At 36.2% G+C, this 17,061-nt stretch overlaps 1 protein-coding gene and 2 long non-coding RNA genes across 3 annotated transcripts; 2 read left to right on the top strand and 1 right to left on the bottom strand.

The window, feature by feature from the left end:
- The first annotated feature begins 693 nt into the window (after positions 1-693).
- LOC140137635 (uncharacterized) lies at positions 694-10,396 on the top strand. The gene is made up of 5 exons (XM_072159372.1): positions 694-943; positions 6,349-6,472; positions 7,641-8,021; positions 8,847-9,010; positions 9,914-10,396. Exons 2-5 carry the CDS (start codon positions 6,356-6,358, stop codon positions 9,999-10,001), a joined length of 750 nt encoding a protein of 249 aa, XP_072015473.1. The 5' UTR covers positions 694-943; positions 6,349-6,355; the 3' UTR covers positions 10,002-10,396.
- Positions 10,397-12,773: 2,377 nt separating this feature from the next.
- LOC140137638 (uncharacterized) lies at positions 12,774-13,106 on the bottom strand. Its single transcript, XR_011856877.1, has 2 exons — positions 13,031-13,106; positions 12,774-12,937 (listed from the first exon to the last, which is right to left on the bottom strand). It is a non-coding gene; the product is annotated as an uncharacterized lncRNA (long non-coding RNA).
- Positions 13,107-13,115: 9 nt separating this feature from the next.
- Positions 13,116-16,394, top strand: LOC140137637 (uncharacterized). The gene is made up of 2 exons (XR_011856876.1): positions 13,116-13,216; positions 13,384-16,394. It is a non-coding gene; the product is annotated as an uncharacterized lncRNA (long non-coding RNA).
- Positions 16,395-17,061: the final 667 nt, after the last annotated feature.

Raw genomic sequence — 17,061 nt, 5'->3', positions numbered from 1 at the left:
GTTCATTCAACAATTAAATGTAATCAATTGATGAGCATTAAATGCTCATTTTTGGTTTTAAAAAACGGTTGTTGTTTTTTTGGGGGTTGGGGTTTTTTGGTTTTTTTTTTTTTTGGTTTTGTTTTGTTTTGTTTTGTTTTGTTTTGTTTTGTTTTGTTTTGTTTTGTTTTGTTTTATTTTTTTTTTTGTTTTGTTTTGTTTTGTTTTTTTTTGTTTGTTTTGTCAGTTTTGTTGGTTTTTAAGGCCTACGAAGAGCTATCCGAATTGGAATTGAATAAACAAATATTATGAAGTGGAGAATCAAATTGGAATCGAATCTAAATAGGCCTAAGTTTAGTGGCAAGTGAATTGAATTTTGAATCAAAAACCTGAATCAAAATAGCAAAAGCAGACGCCTTTCTCATTAGCAGACGCCTTTTCATGGCGTCCAATTTAGTTCCCATTGCATGATGGAACTATAATTTTTAACCTAAAATTCAAAGATTGCCAATTAATCAATCACTTAAGTTTTATTAATCACATTAGCAAATTCAGCTGTTAAGTATTTTGTCTTAATTATATTTGCATAATTAATTGAGTTTAAAATACTATTGTACTTCCTGACCAATCAAAAATATTGTAACTGCTCAATGCGAGCAGGGGAATTTCTTAGCAGTGTTTTGATTGGTTGGGTACTAAATTGACCTGCCATGCATCGCATTGAAAGCTATCAACAAAAGACCGGCAATGAAGCTGATTGAATTGAATGATACGGATTTTCCCCCGTTGTTTTAAAAGGAAACGGCGTGTTTGTGTTATTAGCGTGTGTATTGTGAAGTAGTTGTCAGCTCGATATTAGCTCGTTGATGACCTCTTTGTCAGCGTTGATATTGTTTAAGCGTTTACAACGTTGTTTTCATCGCATCGGTGAAGAAGAGAAAGCTTAAAAAATACACGCAAAATTGTAAGTCAGCATGCTGCAGCAAACATGGCAAAGAAATGGGCTTAAAAAAACAACATTGTAATTGTAAATGTAATAAGGTGAAAGTGAAAGTATTTTGTTTTCCTGTGTTGCATTTTTTTAAGTTGAATTAAATTCGTGACCCATCCTCATTTTACATGTTTTATGACATTTTTCACTTAAATTTCAGTAGACATCACCTGACTTGGTCTGGTGTAGCCCGAGGTACTCACACCTCCGTCACTATACTAAAATGCAGTAAACCTTTGACGAGCCGCGTATTGTAAGGATACGTCACAGTATTTACTGCGTTACGCGACTTGTGTCTGATTGGCTGCAGAGGCGATCTGTTGTTGCTGAGTGGAAATTTATGAATGAACTGTGCGCCGTACGCGTTGTTAGCGCCGAATTTGCAACATCACGGTAGTCGCGCTCGTAAAAGGTTTGCTGCATTTTAGTATACGATTTCCACTGTCCTTCTCCGTACGAAGGTCTGAGACTCCTGAGGCTAGCATATCTGGTCCAGGGTACACATAAAATACCACTTTTCTCATAAATATAGGTATGCTAGGCCTAGTGAATTCAAATTTGCCATCAAACTGCATCATTTTACATATCAAATTAAAGCCCTTGAGTAAAGAAAGCCAAAACTGAAAACATTTTTGTCATAGCACTTTCCATAACAAAGTTACATCTTGTCAAAGATTGACTTTCATCAAAAAGATTCTGCTAGCAAAATTCCCCAAAATGGGATTTAGGGGTGTTTCTAGATCTTAGTCTCATGGCGATAGCAACTTTTTTAATGGAACTGCTATCAAAATCCTCTAAAATTCCATGTGCGACTTGATTATCACCATAAAAATCATATATTTGGGTCAAGTGAAGTATAGAAAACATATTTATGTAGGTTTCCTTCACCGACCTATTCTTGAAAAAAATTCAAATTTCTATGTAAATAATTAATTAAATGCATTGTGTTTGGGCCCCGGTCTCGGCGAATTTCGCTGACTAGCAAATGTGTTAACTCATGAACTAAGGTTTGCCTGGGATACCTAATAAATACCACTTCCTACCATTCCTCACGTGAAGATGAGACTTAAACAAAACATATTTGGTGCATGTTCGTAAATTTTGAGCACATTTGAGGATGTAAAAGACCAGACTTGTGACTGTTATCGTCGCCGTGTTTTGAACTCTTCCTATAAAATAGATGCTGTCAGTGTGACGTCATCACCGCGACGTGTTTTCTCGGTGCCCCGTTTTTACGTACGTAGGGGCATTCATGGCCCTAGTGAGGAAGGAACAGGGCCATGATGTTTCTGGCTAGGTCTGGTGGTAGATACAGATATCCACGACCACGCTTAAAGTTTTTTTTTTTTTAAACTTCCGTGGTTATGCCTGTGCGGTTCAAGCGTACATGAGCGTAAACGCAAAAAGCAATAAACAATCACGCTGATTGGCTGATCAATGCACTTGACAACACACCCGCTGACCCATTATTCTTCAGCGAAGCGCGGAGCAGCCACCAATGTCAAAACTACGCGATCGCAATTCACCAGCGCGTACCCGGACCACGGAAGTTTAAAAAAAAAAAACTTTAGTGCCGTACTATTACGCTGACTTTCGTATTCGGCGAGGAGGACGATTTCGACCTCCTGGACCTGGTTTGTTTACAAACAGAGAGGTAGACAAAAAAACGTTCCGCAGCGCTTGTCCAAACACTCAAGTATCAGAAAGATGGTCCACAATAGCGTGATTCACGTAACATGAATAGGGATTAAAAAGCTGTCACGTAGAACCAGAGGATGTTTAAAGACATTCCCACAACCCAATGGGGTTTCTGACCTTGTATGTCTGGCTTTTGTACACATGTGGTCACAGTTGATCATACCTTGCATTGGATTGTGTGCAAATATCTGGTGTTTTCATCCTATTATTTAACATTCAAAACATCGAGACTTAGGAATAAAATTAATGCAGTGGAACAATATGAATGTTTCCTGTAAGAAAATCAAATATCAGTCCTAAGTCTCAACTATTAGCTCGTTGGCTGCAGTTTTAAAATGACCATTTTGTGTGTGTGGCAATGGGGACTTTGCCTTTAAAATTAGGTTATATTGATCAAATTTCCCAATCATAGTGCATTGTAGGAATGCCTTTAAGCCTCCTCTGACGTAGAACCATGTGCTTCTTTTGTCCAATTTGCCATCAAGCATGCAAGATTTCATATGGAAACAGTTCAGACCCAGAACAGGATCATGTCAGAAATTAATATTTTGTTCTGGGTCTGATTTATCCGGACTAGACCACGATATATAATACACAGACACCATGATAGATGTAACAAAAAAAGCTTTATTTCCCAAAATTTCAGTTGATTCTGATTTTGCATAATTTGCGAGTTATGCATGATTATGTGTATTACACTACACAAGCTACACACGGGTCCATAGACGTATAGACAGTGTCAATGATGACTATATGACTCGCAAGGATGCAATGTCATGAATGTGTTGTAATTTCATTCTGGTAAATATATTGTACATAGTCATATTTTAAAACATTGTATAGCAGAGATTAATTTCCAGGTATAAAAATCTCAAATTTTTAGAGAAAAGTGGGGGGATGATTTAGTGAGAAACATCCCACCGCGCCGTCACATTCTTCATCATATGGGTGTCTATCTCGCTACGGTGGGAACTTCTTGTGTACATTTCCCAGACAATAGCAAACTTGTACTGCCTCACAAATTCAATTACTGCGGGTAAAAACCTTCCTGCAGTTCGCTGTGTCATGTTGGCTCCCAATCTCCAAGCATGCGGTACGGATAAACTTATTGGGGACCACTACCATCTTCCGCTACATGTTTCAGGGCTATTTTGTCCAACTTAGTCGTGTAGTGGAGAGTTGTGTTCTGTTAAAAAAATGTCACTTACCGGTACCGTATGTGCAGTTACGTTTTTTCAACAACAACAAAATAATTTTTAATTTGTTAATTAAAAGAACTCAAGGTGCACAATATAGACAAACAAGTTTACATCTGTAAATCTAGAAAAGCAAAAAGAAAAAGATGAGTTTTAAGTTGCTTTTTGAACGGAGGCTGTTTGGAATCAAATTCCAAACAGCTGGAGCAGCAAAATGAAAGGAGCGTTCACCGGCCAAGTAATAGTTTGAAGTGTAAATGTGACCCATCTTATCAAAAACCAACCAGTTGTCAGCTGGCTTCATTTGCAGATAATAATGAAAGAAAATAAAAAGAGCTTGTTTCTGGGTCTTAGCTAGACATTGAGGGTTGCCCGTCATTTGAATAAAATTGCCTGTCCAAATTTGATCTTTAAAACATTTACCAGACATCTATATAGCTCATTGGGGGTTCAAAGAGTTCAAATATGTGCTGATATGGCCTTGTTCTACAAACCTGATCTACTAAAAAGGTCAGTTAGCTTCTCAAAACATACAATATGATATAGCATCTGTCAAAGGCATTAATTTTGCCCGTCCCAGGAACAAACTGGCCGTCTAAAATGACTGCCAGACGGGTGGCTAGCTAAGACCCTGGCTTGTTTTGCCTCATGAAACATTTTTTCAGTGTGGTATCTGATTTTAACAAGAAAAAGATGTAATTTTATACATGTACATGTAGTTGGGTCCTGGTAGTGACCAATGCCACTAAAATTGTGATTACCGGTAGGCCTACATGTATAATGTGGTCGCATGTCATGAGTTGGGTACAATTTCCATTACATGGTCAAAAATGACAAAAAATTTATTTTTTGATATGTTGTATATATTGACAACCTCTAATAATTAACACCATTTTTAACCTTATCACATGCTTAATTTATGAGATAATGCTTAATTACTAATTAATTAATACACAGGCGTCTAAATCTCAATTTTCAAATGAGTTTTTCTCAAATCGGACCTCAATTACAAAAATGACTGTAAATTTTTTATTTTATGCAATAATGTCATCAGATTTGGAGGGTATGGTCTCAATACATTAATGCTTCAAATGAACTATGTAAAATAATTGTACGTATGTCAATTACATTGTGAAGGTCAATGACCTTTTTACGAGTAATTAGCGAGACGATTATTCTATTATTTTAAGGAAATGAATATCAAGAAGAGAAATGTACATTAGCATGTTGCTAAAAATACTGAAATTCAACTAGGATTTCATTCAAAATGAAAATAAAATAAAACATATAACCATTTAAAGGGGCATTTCGTGATCCACAGCCTCATCCCCCACTTTTCTTTAAAAAAGTTGAGATTTTTATATCGCTGGAAACCTCTGGCTACATAATGTTTATGTACAAAATATTTCTTGCAGATTAATTCGTTTTGCAAAGATATCGTGAAATTTGAATTTCGCTCTGGTGCACCAGAACGAAATTACAACGCATTGTCTATGGAGTAGTGTATTAAACATAATCGTGCAGAACTCGCAAACTCATAATCGGAATCAACTGAAATTTTCGGAATAGGCTTTTTTCGTGGATATGTACTAAAAAATGTCATAAAAAGAGGGTGCTAGGATCACGAAATACTCCTTTAAGGTGGTACTACACCCCTAGATAAATTTGTGAATATTTTTTGCATTTCTCTCAAAAAATAATAACACATTGGTAACAAAAGTTATGTAAATTATATGGTATTAGGAATCAAGTTACTACACTGGAATTTCAGTGACTCAAGATAAGCGGTATACTTTATTTATGATAAAAGAGGTACCGCTAGAATGTACCTCATTTTTTAACTTATATACCGTAATGAAAATGAACCCCTTGTCTTGAATCACTGAAAGTATATTGGATTCCTTGCCCCAATAATATACATAACTTTTGTTACCAGTGTGTACACAAAATGTAGTAATTTTGAAGTTACTTTTTGAGAAAATGCAAAATTAGTCACAAAATTTATCAGAGGGTGTAGTACCACCTTAAGTAGTCAGTAATTATTTTAGTTATACAAATTCAACATTCAAAGCTGTCAATACATCATACCCTCACTAGATTTGAAAAAGTAACCAGTAGTTTTGACATGCTGACATGTGAATTTTCACATAGGCCCTATTGCACAATCCCGCATCCGCCTGCTCCACATCCGCCTGCTCCACATCCGCCTGCTCCTCCACCCCTGGCATTTTTCATTTCAACTGATGTGATTTTTTTACTGAATAATGTATAATTGTATGCTTCAGTAGATTGAAAGAGTATAAAATTAGGCTTAAAATGAGGTATCAACCACTGCTGTAGGATATGGGGTTACGGAAAGCCAATCAAATTTGTAACGCAATTTTCAGAAAAGTGTAATCCCTCCACCCTTTTTGCATACCCAACTTATGACATGCGACCATATATCAGTTTCCAATGTATCAATTTTTATTAAATTTTGTGCAGATCTTCCATGATGGCAGCAGATCTAAAGTTTCCTTGGGGACTACAACCGTGCTTCCAAGTGTATGGAACCAAAAGGAAATTCCAGCACAATGGTCATTCAGAGCCATTAGATACAACAGATCAGGTATGGAGGTCTAAGGACCGTAATGATAAAAACAAAATTGATATTGGCCCCTCATTTTTTTGATAATCAATTTTCCTTTGACTCATGAAACTAGAGTACATTCATCCATTACTATGTGCTACACAAATGTATAAGTTCATGCCTGAGTTTTATCTTGCCTTGGGACTACATTGTAGGGTATGATATTGTCATAAGCTTTTTTCTTGATTATTGGATACAAGTTTGTTTTTCATTATCGGCACTTTAGATTGATTTTCTTCAGAAAGTGAAATCGGTGATGTCAATATTATTAGATACCGTAGTCGATTTATTGATTATTATCGATTTTGATGGTCCTTACGGAGGTCTATGCTTGCCCTGGTCACCCATATCCATGTTATATGGGAATATACCAAAAGACTGATTAAACTTTATGAATGTACAGTTTTGAACTTCATTCAATCTGTCTGCCTAGTTGATAATGATCTTGCTGATTGAACTGAAAGATCAGGCCAATATTTAACCAAATTTGAATTTAACTACACATGTTATTTTTGTGGATAAGCAGTTCCCAACAGCTCCTTTTTACTTGATTCTTCATTTTAAAAAGCATTGATGTTATGCCTGCCAGGCCAAAGTAATCAGCAATTTTCTGAAAAGTAGTCTAAATCACAGATTGGATTTTTAAGGAGAGGAAAAGCGAGCAACATTTATCAGACCTCGATCAAAATTAACAACTGCCAGTCACCCAGTCTGCCAGCGGACCAAATGCCAAGATTTCTTGGAGGGTCCTCAACTTAAAAGCAAAACATGCACATGCTCTTTTGATAGCAGGACACAGATTACATGTAGGCCTACAGCTGTAAACTAGGTTTAACACTAACAGGTGGGTCCTTGTTTATTTGAACCTCTCAGGGATTGAGTTTTGAAAAGAACAGGCATGCTACAAATCACACTTCTGGCGATGTCAAGGTGGGCTGTTAGGCGTGCTTTTAAATTGCACTCAATAAGAAGTTTAGGAATTGAAGTGTGCTATAAATTGCTGCGCACCCGGATCTATAGCAATGTAAGGTGTGTGATCGCACTCGCACGCCTTAAAACTCAATCATTGCCTGTAAGACATTCCCAACATTTCTTTCCAAGATCTGCGATTTGACAATGATGTTCTTGTGATTTTGTTTGTTTTCAGTCTATAGCAAAAAGACCATGTTTTGTGCCAAGTCCTCTACAAACAGATACCCATCCTCATTCCAAGCTACACTTGCCAATTCATGACAACCACACTGCCTCAGCACCTCCCAACAGTCAAACACCGTGCCAACGTCGTGCCGCCTCGCCTTACGAAGATGACGACATGCCATCAGCATGTAAACAAAAGAGACTACCCATGAACAATGGCACTGAAATGTGTGTGAATGATAATATTGAATCAAGGAACTGGCAACACTCTCAAGAGTGTATTAGGCTACAAAGCGGAGAACAATCTGAAATATCGGAGCAGAAGAGGTTGCATGAAGAAGCTGTTGCAAAACGAGCCGATAAACTTCAAAGTCAATTAAATTTCTTGCAGGTGAACACTTTTTGCAAATTTTATGGTTACCGTAAAAACTTAAAAAGGAGTATTTCGTGATCCTAGCATCCTCTTTTTATGACATTTTTCAATAGATATCCATGAAAATACATTGTAGCTTATTCTGTCGGTCCGTGTCACGTCACTTCCGGTTGATGATGTTCGAGTGAAAACAAGTCCCTGATTCGATTTTTGTTGATGATTTCTGTCATTGGTGTTATGTAAATTTCGATCGCAAATAGTCAGTGGAATCAAACAACCGCTTTCTAAGTCTTCAGAGTGGAAAAAACTTACTTGATTTACCGCTTATATACTGACAAACTTAAAATTAAATTCCATGGTCGAGTGTTGTTTTTTCCGAAATTGAATGTCACTCCAACAACATCGCTATGTAGCCTCCTTCACAGCCGGTTTCTGTTGTGCACAACAAACCGTGAGCCACATGCAGTTTGGGCCCGAGACTAGAGATACATGTAGCCCGGATGTTGGACCGACAGAATTCCTTCAAATTTGACGATATTTTGGCTAAACGAATTAATCTGCAAGAAATTTTTGGTACATAAACATTATGTAGCCAGAAGTTTCCAGTGGTATACATGTAGTAGGGGTAGTGATATAGTCAATAATGAGAATTCCCTCATCATGCTCATTGTGATTCTGGTGATTACAAAAATTTAATAAAAACAAACTGGAAAAAAGTGATTGGAAGAAAAAATATGTCACAAGCTTTCTAATTTTTTCGATCAATCGTGGAGGGCAGCCAATTTGTTTGGCCTCATCAGGGAGTGATAATGAATGATTCTAACATCATAATTTAATTTTCAGGAAATCCAATCTCAGAGCAATGACTACTGGGCAGTACCTCAGGAGAACCAGTTAAAAATGGCTGATGAACTAGAACAAGCACGAATCGCCATGGATACAGATTACGCTCCTGACTACCACCAGTATAGATGCCTACCTGCTTCCGCTGCTGTGCCAATGGCTGGGTAAGTACAATGACTGCATTGGGCCATTCCAGTTGAAATCCATACACCCCCCATGGAAGACATGACCTTAATCTTCTACACAGGGGGTGTAGATTTCAAATAAATTTACACTCCCTGTGTAGTGTGGAAGACTATGGTCATTTTTGACCTGTAAAAGCAACTGGTTTCAAAGTAAAGTAGGGGTTTAAATCATTTCTACTGTACAAAAACTATACATGGATAGACTTACAATAAGCCACAGTTTTGGGACACTGCCCTCTGACCTATTGGGAAAATTCAGAAAAATGTTTTTTTTTGTGCGTACAAAATAGAATCAAAAATGTTTTAAAAGAATGAAAACAAACCCCAAAAACATTATTATTAAACAAATTAATTATTTAAATATTTTTAATGACAACATTATGACTATAATAAATAAATTAATAATAATTACAGCAATTTCCCCGATATGTCAGAAGTCAAAGTGTCCCAAAACTGCTCTCAAAAACCGAAAGTTACATGTACAATGGTGATAGGGCTTATTTCTTAGAGGAGGTGTTCTCAATGCGCGCCCTGTGGGGTGTGGGCCATATCCGGCAAATGTGGTTGGCCCTTGAATTGCTCTGAAATGTACAGTTGGTCCTCAAACACATATCTTTGAAATGAATTTGGCCCCCTGGCCCAAAGCAAATTAGTTGAAAACCGCTGTATTACTACTAGAGTGAAGTTTGTTTTACCCATACTTGCTGAGAGAAGTAGCAAAACTGAAATGAACTTACATGTGCCACACCCACTCCTGTTCATCCAGATATAGTCAAAAAAAGAAGAGGGAACAGCTTCTATAGCAAATTGTCTGTAGAGCTACATACATACCATTATAGGTAACATAATTGCCAATTATTGATTTTCTTTCATATTTGACAGTCCAAATGCACATGCTAAAACTGGACACATCAGATGTTACTGTAAACCAACCTGGGAAGGAATGGCGGAACCTATGAGCTATTTATAGCCTATACTGTAACCAGAAGTCTACTGAACAACCTACGACCAAAAAACTACAGTTTGTTTGATCAGTTGTTGGTGCAATGACTAAAGAAGACGTTCAATTTGATCATATTTGGCAGGAATACTGGGGACATTTTGTTTCAGGAGGATGTCTCTGTGGATTGCTAATGTATCATAGTAATCTCACTCATCTAGGATTATACCATTTTTCACCCTAATGTGGCAGTAACGTCAGTGCACATTTCATTGGGTGCAGCAGTAGCATTTGCTTGTTGCGCTTGTGTACACATGCATGTGGCTTAAAGATGCCGCATAAATGCTGCTGCCTCAATGCGTTGATGTCTGTGCCACATCAGGACGAAAAATGGTTATAGTCTTTTTTAGAAAACAACCATGACAATATAATTCTGTAGACACGGTCTGTGCTCAGTATTTTACAAATTAATGTTTGGCGATATCAATTGCATTTTATATGTATTTTGTATTGTTATACAAATGTGTGCCGTTGTATATTGCGCTTACGTTAAGACGCTAAGTTCGAAGCATGCAATATGACAATTGTGTAGACACAGTGTTGGGAATTCATAATATATGTTTTAAAACTGGGTATGGTGCTATATTTAATGTCACAGTTGTATTCTCTGCATTGTAAATCGGTAAACAAAGTGCCCTGTTGAAGTGAACAAAACTGATTTAAAATTAGCTTCAAAATGTATAATACATGTATAATATTATACATAATCTTCAATCAGCAAGGCATTAGATATAAATCATATAATAGACTCTGATGCATTGGTGTATGGCAATATAAGATTGAGCCCCAGCGCCGTCCCTGTTTGATTCGATTGTGAAATAATTGAGTTCCTGATATTCATCTTAAGGAAATTTGCTGATTTCAGGAAATTTTGCTTGGAACTTCCCTGTACAAAGTATAGGGAAATACACACTTTCAGGAAATGTTAAAGCAGTTTCAGGAAATTATTTCAATTCTTGTTCTCATCCCTGCCCTGGGCATAAGCCTGAGGAGAGCTTGCATGGCTCAGTTTTACAATTCTCACTTCTGGTGCCTGAATTTGAATCCTGGTAACTGTGTCATTATTTAAACTACACAGAAATAAAAGGGGTTAGTGTGTTGTCCGTATGCTTTTTGTAAAAACCAAGATAAAATCTTTGATTGCAAACAGCTAAGTCTTCTGAAGACGAAATTGCAAAGTAGGACAGATGTTATTTTGTACTGCATATTTAAACAGATTGGTGTATTTATAAACATATTTTTACACAGAAGTTATTATGGTTACCGATATTGTTACATGTATTGTAACCGGTATTATTGTTAAATATTTGTTGTATCCAAAGAGGTCAAAGACTTAAACTTTATACATGTAACGTTCAAGTATAAAGGTGCAAGTTACTGTTTGATTCGGGATTTTGTGCTCATAAATGTGGGAGTAATAGTCTCTGGTGTGTATGACAATCTAGTACATGGTGGATTTCAGGGGCTATCTTTTGGAATTTGCAGAAGAGCATTAAATAGCTCGAAGAGCATGAAATAGCTCCTCTGGAGCATTCAAGGACAGCTGTTTAGAGCAATTACAATTTAGAAAGTAAGGAGAGGAATTGTCAACCAAGGAGAGCTAAAAATCACTCTCCTATCAGATTTAAGTAGAGAGCAATTGCTCTCGCTCTCCTCAAAAGACAGTCCCTGGGATTTACCATAGCATTATGCACTGCAGGGGGTATTCAAATTTCAGAGTCCAGACTCAATTAAGTCTAGTCTCTTTACTTATGTTATATATTGTGTGCATGATTAGAAGGTGCATAGATGTATGTGAATGGGCGAAAACGCACAAAGTACGATGGTGACCATCTTCCACGAATGGGCTGTAATGTGGGTCTAGCTTATTTTGAGATACAGTCCATCAAACTTCACAAAAACCGATAAAAATAAAGATTTCTCAACTCTTACTGATTTTTGTCTTCTTTGCAAACAAGCAACAAGGACATGAAATTACTATCATTGTAAAGTGTATTTTGATGAAAATTTGCCTGTCCAATATCTCAAAAAGTGAAAACGCTAACATTACAGGCCATTTGTTGTGAACGGTCACATATTAATGTAGGTTTGTACATGATGGTGCAACCGTGCAATATCCATTGATAGATAGTGCTTTGCTTTATTTAAATTATGTAGACTGGTAGGTGGTGTGTTCATGCACTACCGTAAACGTTCGCCTATTTTAGCACCCCTGGGCTCCTTTGCCTTGGAGTAAATTTCATGTACAAATAAATAGCTTCCTCCTCTAAAAATCCCAACAAGAATTAAGGGTATGTGCCTTTATTTGCATGTAGGATTTTTATGGGAGGGCACTTTTAGTCTGTGTCTAAAATTTCAGCTATGACAAGGGAGCCCATAGCGCCATTAGGCGAACGTTTACGGTATGTTATTGATTTCATGAAGAGTGCCTAACCCAGTCTGTACCTCATAACCCACCTGAAAAACATTGCCGTTCGGTGAGTAGATTTCAATGGTAATAAATACATTTGAAACAGATGCTTTTTTGTTTTGAAAATGTAGTCCCATTTTATTTTTAAATTTTGGAATAAAACCCCAGAATGTGACAAAATAAACAAAAAGGTATTGGAACATTACATGGAACAGAGTAGAAGAAAAGAATTAGAATATTGATATTGACACTAAATCATTTGTCAATGATTGGTTGTAAAAAGTAGACTGTCTAATCAGATGAAAGTTGGTTATTTACCATGTTTCTTATTGTTGTGTTTTTTGTTTGTGTTTTTTTTAAATGTAGAACTGTAATAATTGGAGAGTGTTATGATTGCACAAATGTACAAAGGATAGATAAAATTATAACGTTGTTGATGTGCTATAGAGATTATAACTAATAATAGTGAAGGGAAAATGAGGTAAAACAAACTCAACTTTATGTACAGATTTTAGGTGACAGACCCTACTTTTCGTGTGAAATTCTACCACTAAATATTTGTAGTGGCATGCTTCACTATCAATATTACATTTGATTTTGCATACCTAACACCCTATAATGAAATCAATGAAACACAAGATCAATCAAGTTTTTGTTTTCTTGGTTTTTTTTTTTTTTTTTTTTTTTTGTGACACAAAGCTTTGAAACTGTTTTGCCATAACCTAATTGAAATCCATACTCCATGGAAGACATGACCTTAATCTTCCACTCAAGGGTATTCTTTGTCAAAGACCTCGCGATCATAGGGGCGAGCAAGGGAAAAAAAATTTATCAAAGACCTCTTGATCCTAGGGGGGCGGCTGTCATGAGCTGCGATATACATGTAGGTGGCGCTCCCACTACGGTGCTCCAGGCAGAGCCTTGTTGAAAGGCTAACTCAAGGGTGTAGATCTCGGATTTTAGGTCATGTGATCCAAAGGGGGCACATATGGATTTCAACTGGAAAGGCCCATTTCAAATTACAAACTTGTTCTGCATGCTCCTTTACTTATCACTTATCGTCACCCTACTACGATAATTGGTTACGTTATTTTTTGAGAACAAAGTCCAAAATGTGGTTCAACCGTTCAAGTATGCATCAGTTACATAAAAATAATTAGGGGGATTACAATGTGCTAATCACCCAAATTATTTTTGATTTTTTTTCCTTTAATTTGTATCTAAATCATTTGTTCTTGTGCAAAGATTGGTGAATAAATGTTTAATGCATGCTTGAACCATATTTTGTACTTTGTGCTCAAAATTACAAAAAATGACTTGGGCAATTAGCGTAGTAGGCCGACGTTATGTTGTGTATCGATCCATGGACGTATTATTTAGTATGTCCATGATCGATCATAAAATTTTCTCAATATGATTTTACAGTGCAACCTTGTTAACATAAAATTATTATTGCCTCAAATTTTATATGAATTTGTGGTATCAGGTCAGTATACTGATACGTTCAAGCAAAATGAGACGTTTGTCAAGCAAAGTCAAAATTCAGTTGTAAATTTCATTGTTTGATTTCAGTGTAAATTCGATCTAGTGGATTTACGGTTCTAAATTTATGGCCACTTAAAAGTGTTGCTCAGAACAGTAAGTTACAAAAGAAGTTGAGTACTCTCATCACAATCAGTATTAGCGACATACAATTCATTTAGCTTTATCACTTATGCCTGTGACTTTAAAACGCTAGTGCTAAATTAGGTTTTACATGTATGTGTTAACAGATTTTGTATTTTCGAGATTCTTATGTTTAGGGGGTTCAGGTTATGACTTGAGATCTTGTATTTTAAAGTATGTAATTGTGTGACCAAGTGAGCTTGTATTATATACTTTGTGCCTTGACTATCAGTTTTTGTGCTGTACATTCCACATTATGCTGCATTGAAATCCTCACACACAGAGTTTTTGTATATCATGAAAACAACTCGACAAAAATTCAACTTTTGAAGTAAAGGAGTGGTTAAATGTGGTTTATTCTTGGGCAATATCAATTCAGATTTCAGAACAAATGTCTTAGTAGATGAGGTCATGGATTTGGACATAGAAAATATAATGTACAGTAAACAAAGCAAAACAATGCGTATTGGGTTATTCCTGTTGAAATTCATATACCCCTATGGAAGACATGATCTTAATCTCCTACACAGGGGTGTAGATTTCAAATGCGAGTCACCCTGGTAACCCCATTTGAAATGCACACTCCCTGTGTAGAACTTCTATATTAACCTTCTACTAGAAGGTTAATGTCACATCTTCCATATGGGGTGTATGGGACTTGTTTTGTATTGTGAAAACTTTTGATCTTCTCGATCCAAAAAAAAAAAAAAAGATGGGCATCCTTTGATTTGATATACTTAAAATTATGTGATGAGGCCATGTCATTTTATACAGTTGTCGAAATGTAAAAATGTGTATAAGCTATGTATTGCAAAGGGAATTGTAAAAGGTACATGCTATATAAGCTGTGATTTGATAAAGCTAAGTGGGCAGTGTGGTACATGTGTATAAATCATTTCTGTGAGTGGTCTTGTGACCACATGATGAGTACATGTATAGTACTGGATAAAACTAAATAACATCAACAAAATAATAATAAATCTTGGTGTAGATTATTCATCCAGTAGTTCAAAACATTATTTTGTAAATTAAATCTAATACTGGAACTGACATTTGCAACTCACTTTGCTACGTTGCGTCCGAAAACATCGGACTTCGTCAGGCATCTGCTGTGATGTCAGATGTGATCCCGTCAGACAGCGAAGAAAGGGGGACTCCGCTTCCAGTTGTCACACGCATGGGACCCGGCATTACAAGACATTCCTCGCCGTCTGACGTCATCACATGTGACGGCGCAACATCTTCAATCAGATGCCTGACGAAGTCCAATGTTTTCGGACGCAACATAGCAAAGTGAGTTGCAAATTTCAGTTCCAGTATTAGATTTAATTTACAAAATAAAATGATAATAAATTATAATATGAATGACTGTGATAATCAAACGATACTCCATAGCAAGTGGTCTTCAAACCACAGCATTCACTGTCATTTGTCCGTTCTTTTAACAATCAAATTAACAAAAAAGGTGGAATGGATACTAAAAAGTGTGATTTTGTTTTTTAAGAATGTCATTGGTACCATTTTTGTAGGGCATTTAAAATGCAGTTGTACCAAGCCTTTTTCATCTTCCTGTAATAATAATAATTACATTATGTTACCATAATGTAGTATTGGCTATGTTGATTACATAAATGAATTCAGTTTCTGTAGGCATTCACTACCTTGTTGTTCACTAGAGAACCTCAAAAATTAATGCAATTTAATGGGTATTTGTATGTGAGAAATTTGATTGTTAGTCATAGCCAATATAAAAGTCTTTTTTTTTTTTTCAATACAAGTATAATTATGTTCATTGGACCAAAGTAACAAATTTTGCATTGTATTTTGTGTTTCTTGTAAAAAGTGACACAGTTGAGATAAACTGGGCTCAAAAAGAAACTTACAATTTTCACAAATGTGGTGTAATAAAAAAAATACATGGTATTTTCAGGGAATTGGGCTCACCGTTCAGGTGTAGACATGTTAGCCAGTACCTCTATTTCACTGGAGTAATAATGAAATGGGAGGCTGTCAAGTATCTTTAATAATAAAAGTATTAAGTAATTAATACTAATTTTTCCAAATGACGTGCAGAAATTATCATTCTTTCATGTACTAATTTCAATAATTTGACTTACCTTCATCAAAGTTTGTTAACATCTAAAGAGAAACATTTTATTGGATATTGAACATTTTAATGGATGTAGAATAAACATTTTATTGGATGTTGACAGTATATAACAAATGCAAATTAATGTACTGTGAAAACTAATAATTATATGTGATAGATAATTTATTGAAAAGTATAATTTAAAGCAACATTTTAGACAACTTTTTCTGAAAGTTGATTTGTCTATTCATTTTGTGTTTTGGAAATATTTGCATTTTGTATGTTTGTATCTAGTGAAATACTTTTAGTTTGCATAGTTTTATAGTTTTGTTATAACTTTAGGATTGACAGAGTGCTTGCAATACAATACAATACATCTGATATAACTATCAGAAAAAACAGAATTGTGTGTGATGTCTTTTGTGTGCAGTCATCTTTCTTTGAAGGGTTGTGCAGATCTATCTAGATTAATACATAATTGGGTGATTGAGTCCATGTACCTGTGGAAGACATGACCTTAATCTTCCTCAGGGAGTGCAGATTTCTAATGGGGGTCACCCAGTGTTCGAAATATGCCTCCAAAAGTTACAGGCCAGCCGGGCTTGACCTTAAAAAGTTACCGGCCAGCAGGACCAGCAACTGAGATGCCAGTCAGAAAAGTTACCGGCCAATCCAAAAAGTTACAGGCCAATGGCCGGCTGACCGGCCCTATTTCGAACGCTGGGGTCACCCATTCAGGTAACCCCATTTGAAATTCACACTCCCTATGTGGAAGATTAAGATCATGTCTTCCGTGGGGGTGTATGGATTTCAACTGGAATATCCTACTGTTTCCTTAACTATTCCAATAATTGACCAATAGAAGA

This window comes from Amphiura filiformis, chromosome 17 (assembly GCF_039555335.1).
Source record: "Amphiura filiformis chromosome 17, Afil_fr2py, whole genome shotgun sequence".
Classification (NCBI taxonomy): domain Eukaryota; kingdom Metazoa; phylum Echinodermata; class Ophiuroidea; order Amphilepidida; family Amphiuridae; genus Amphiura; species Amphiura filiformis.
Note: the sequence above shows the minus strand (reverse complement) of the source record. Positions and strands in the feature narration are given on the sequence as shown.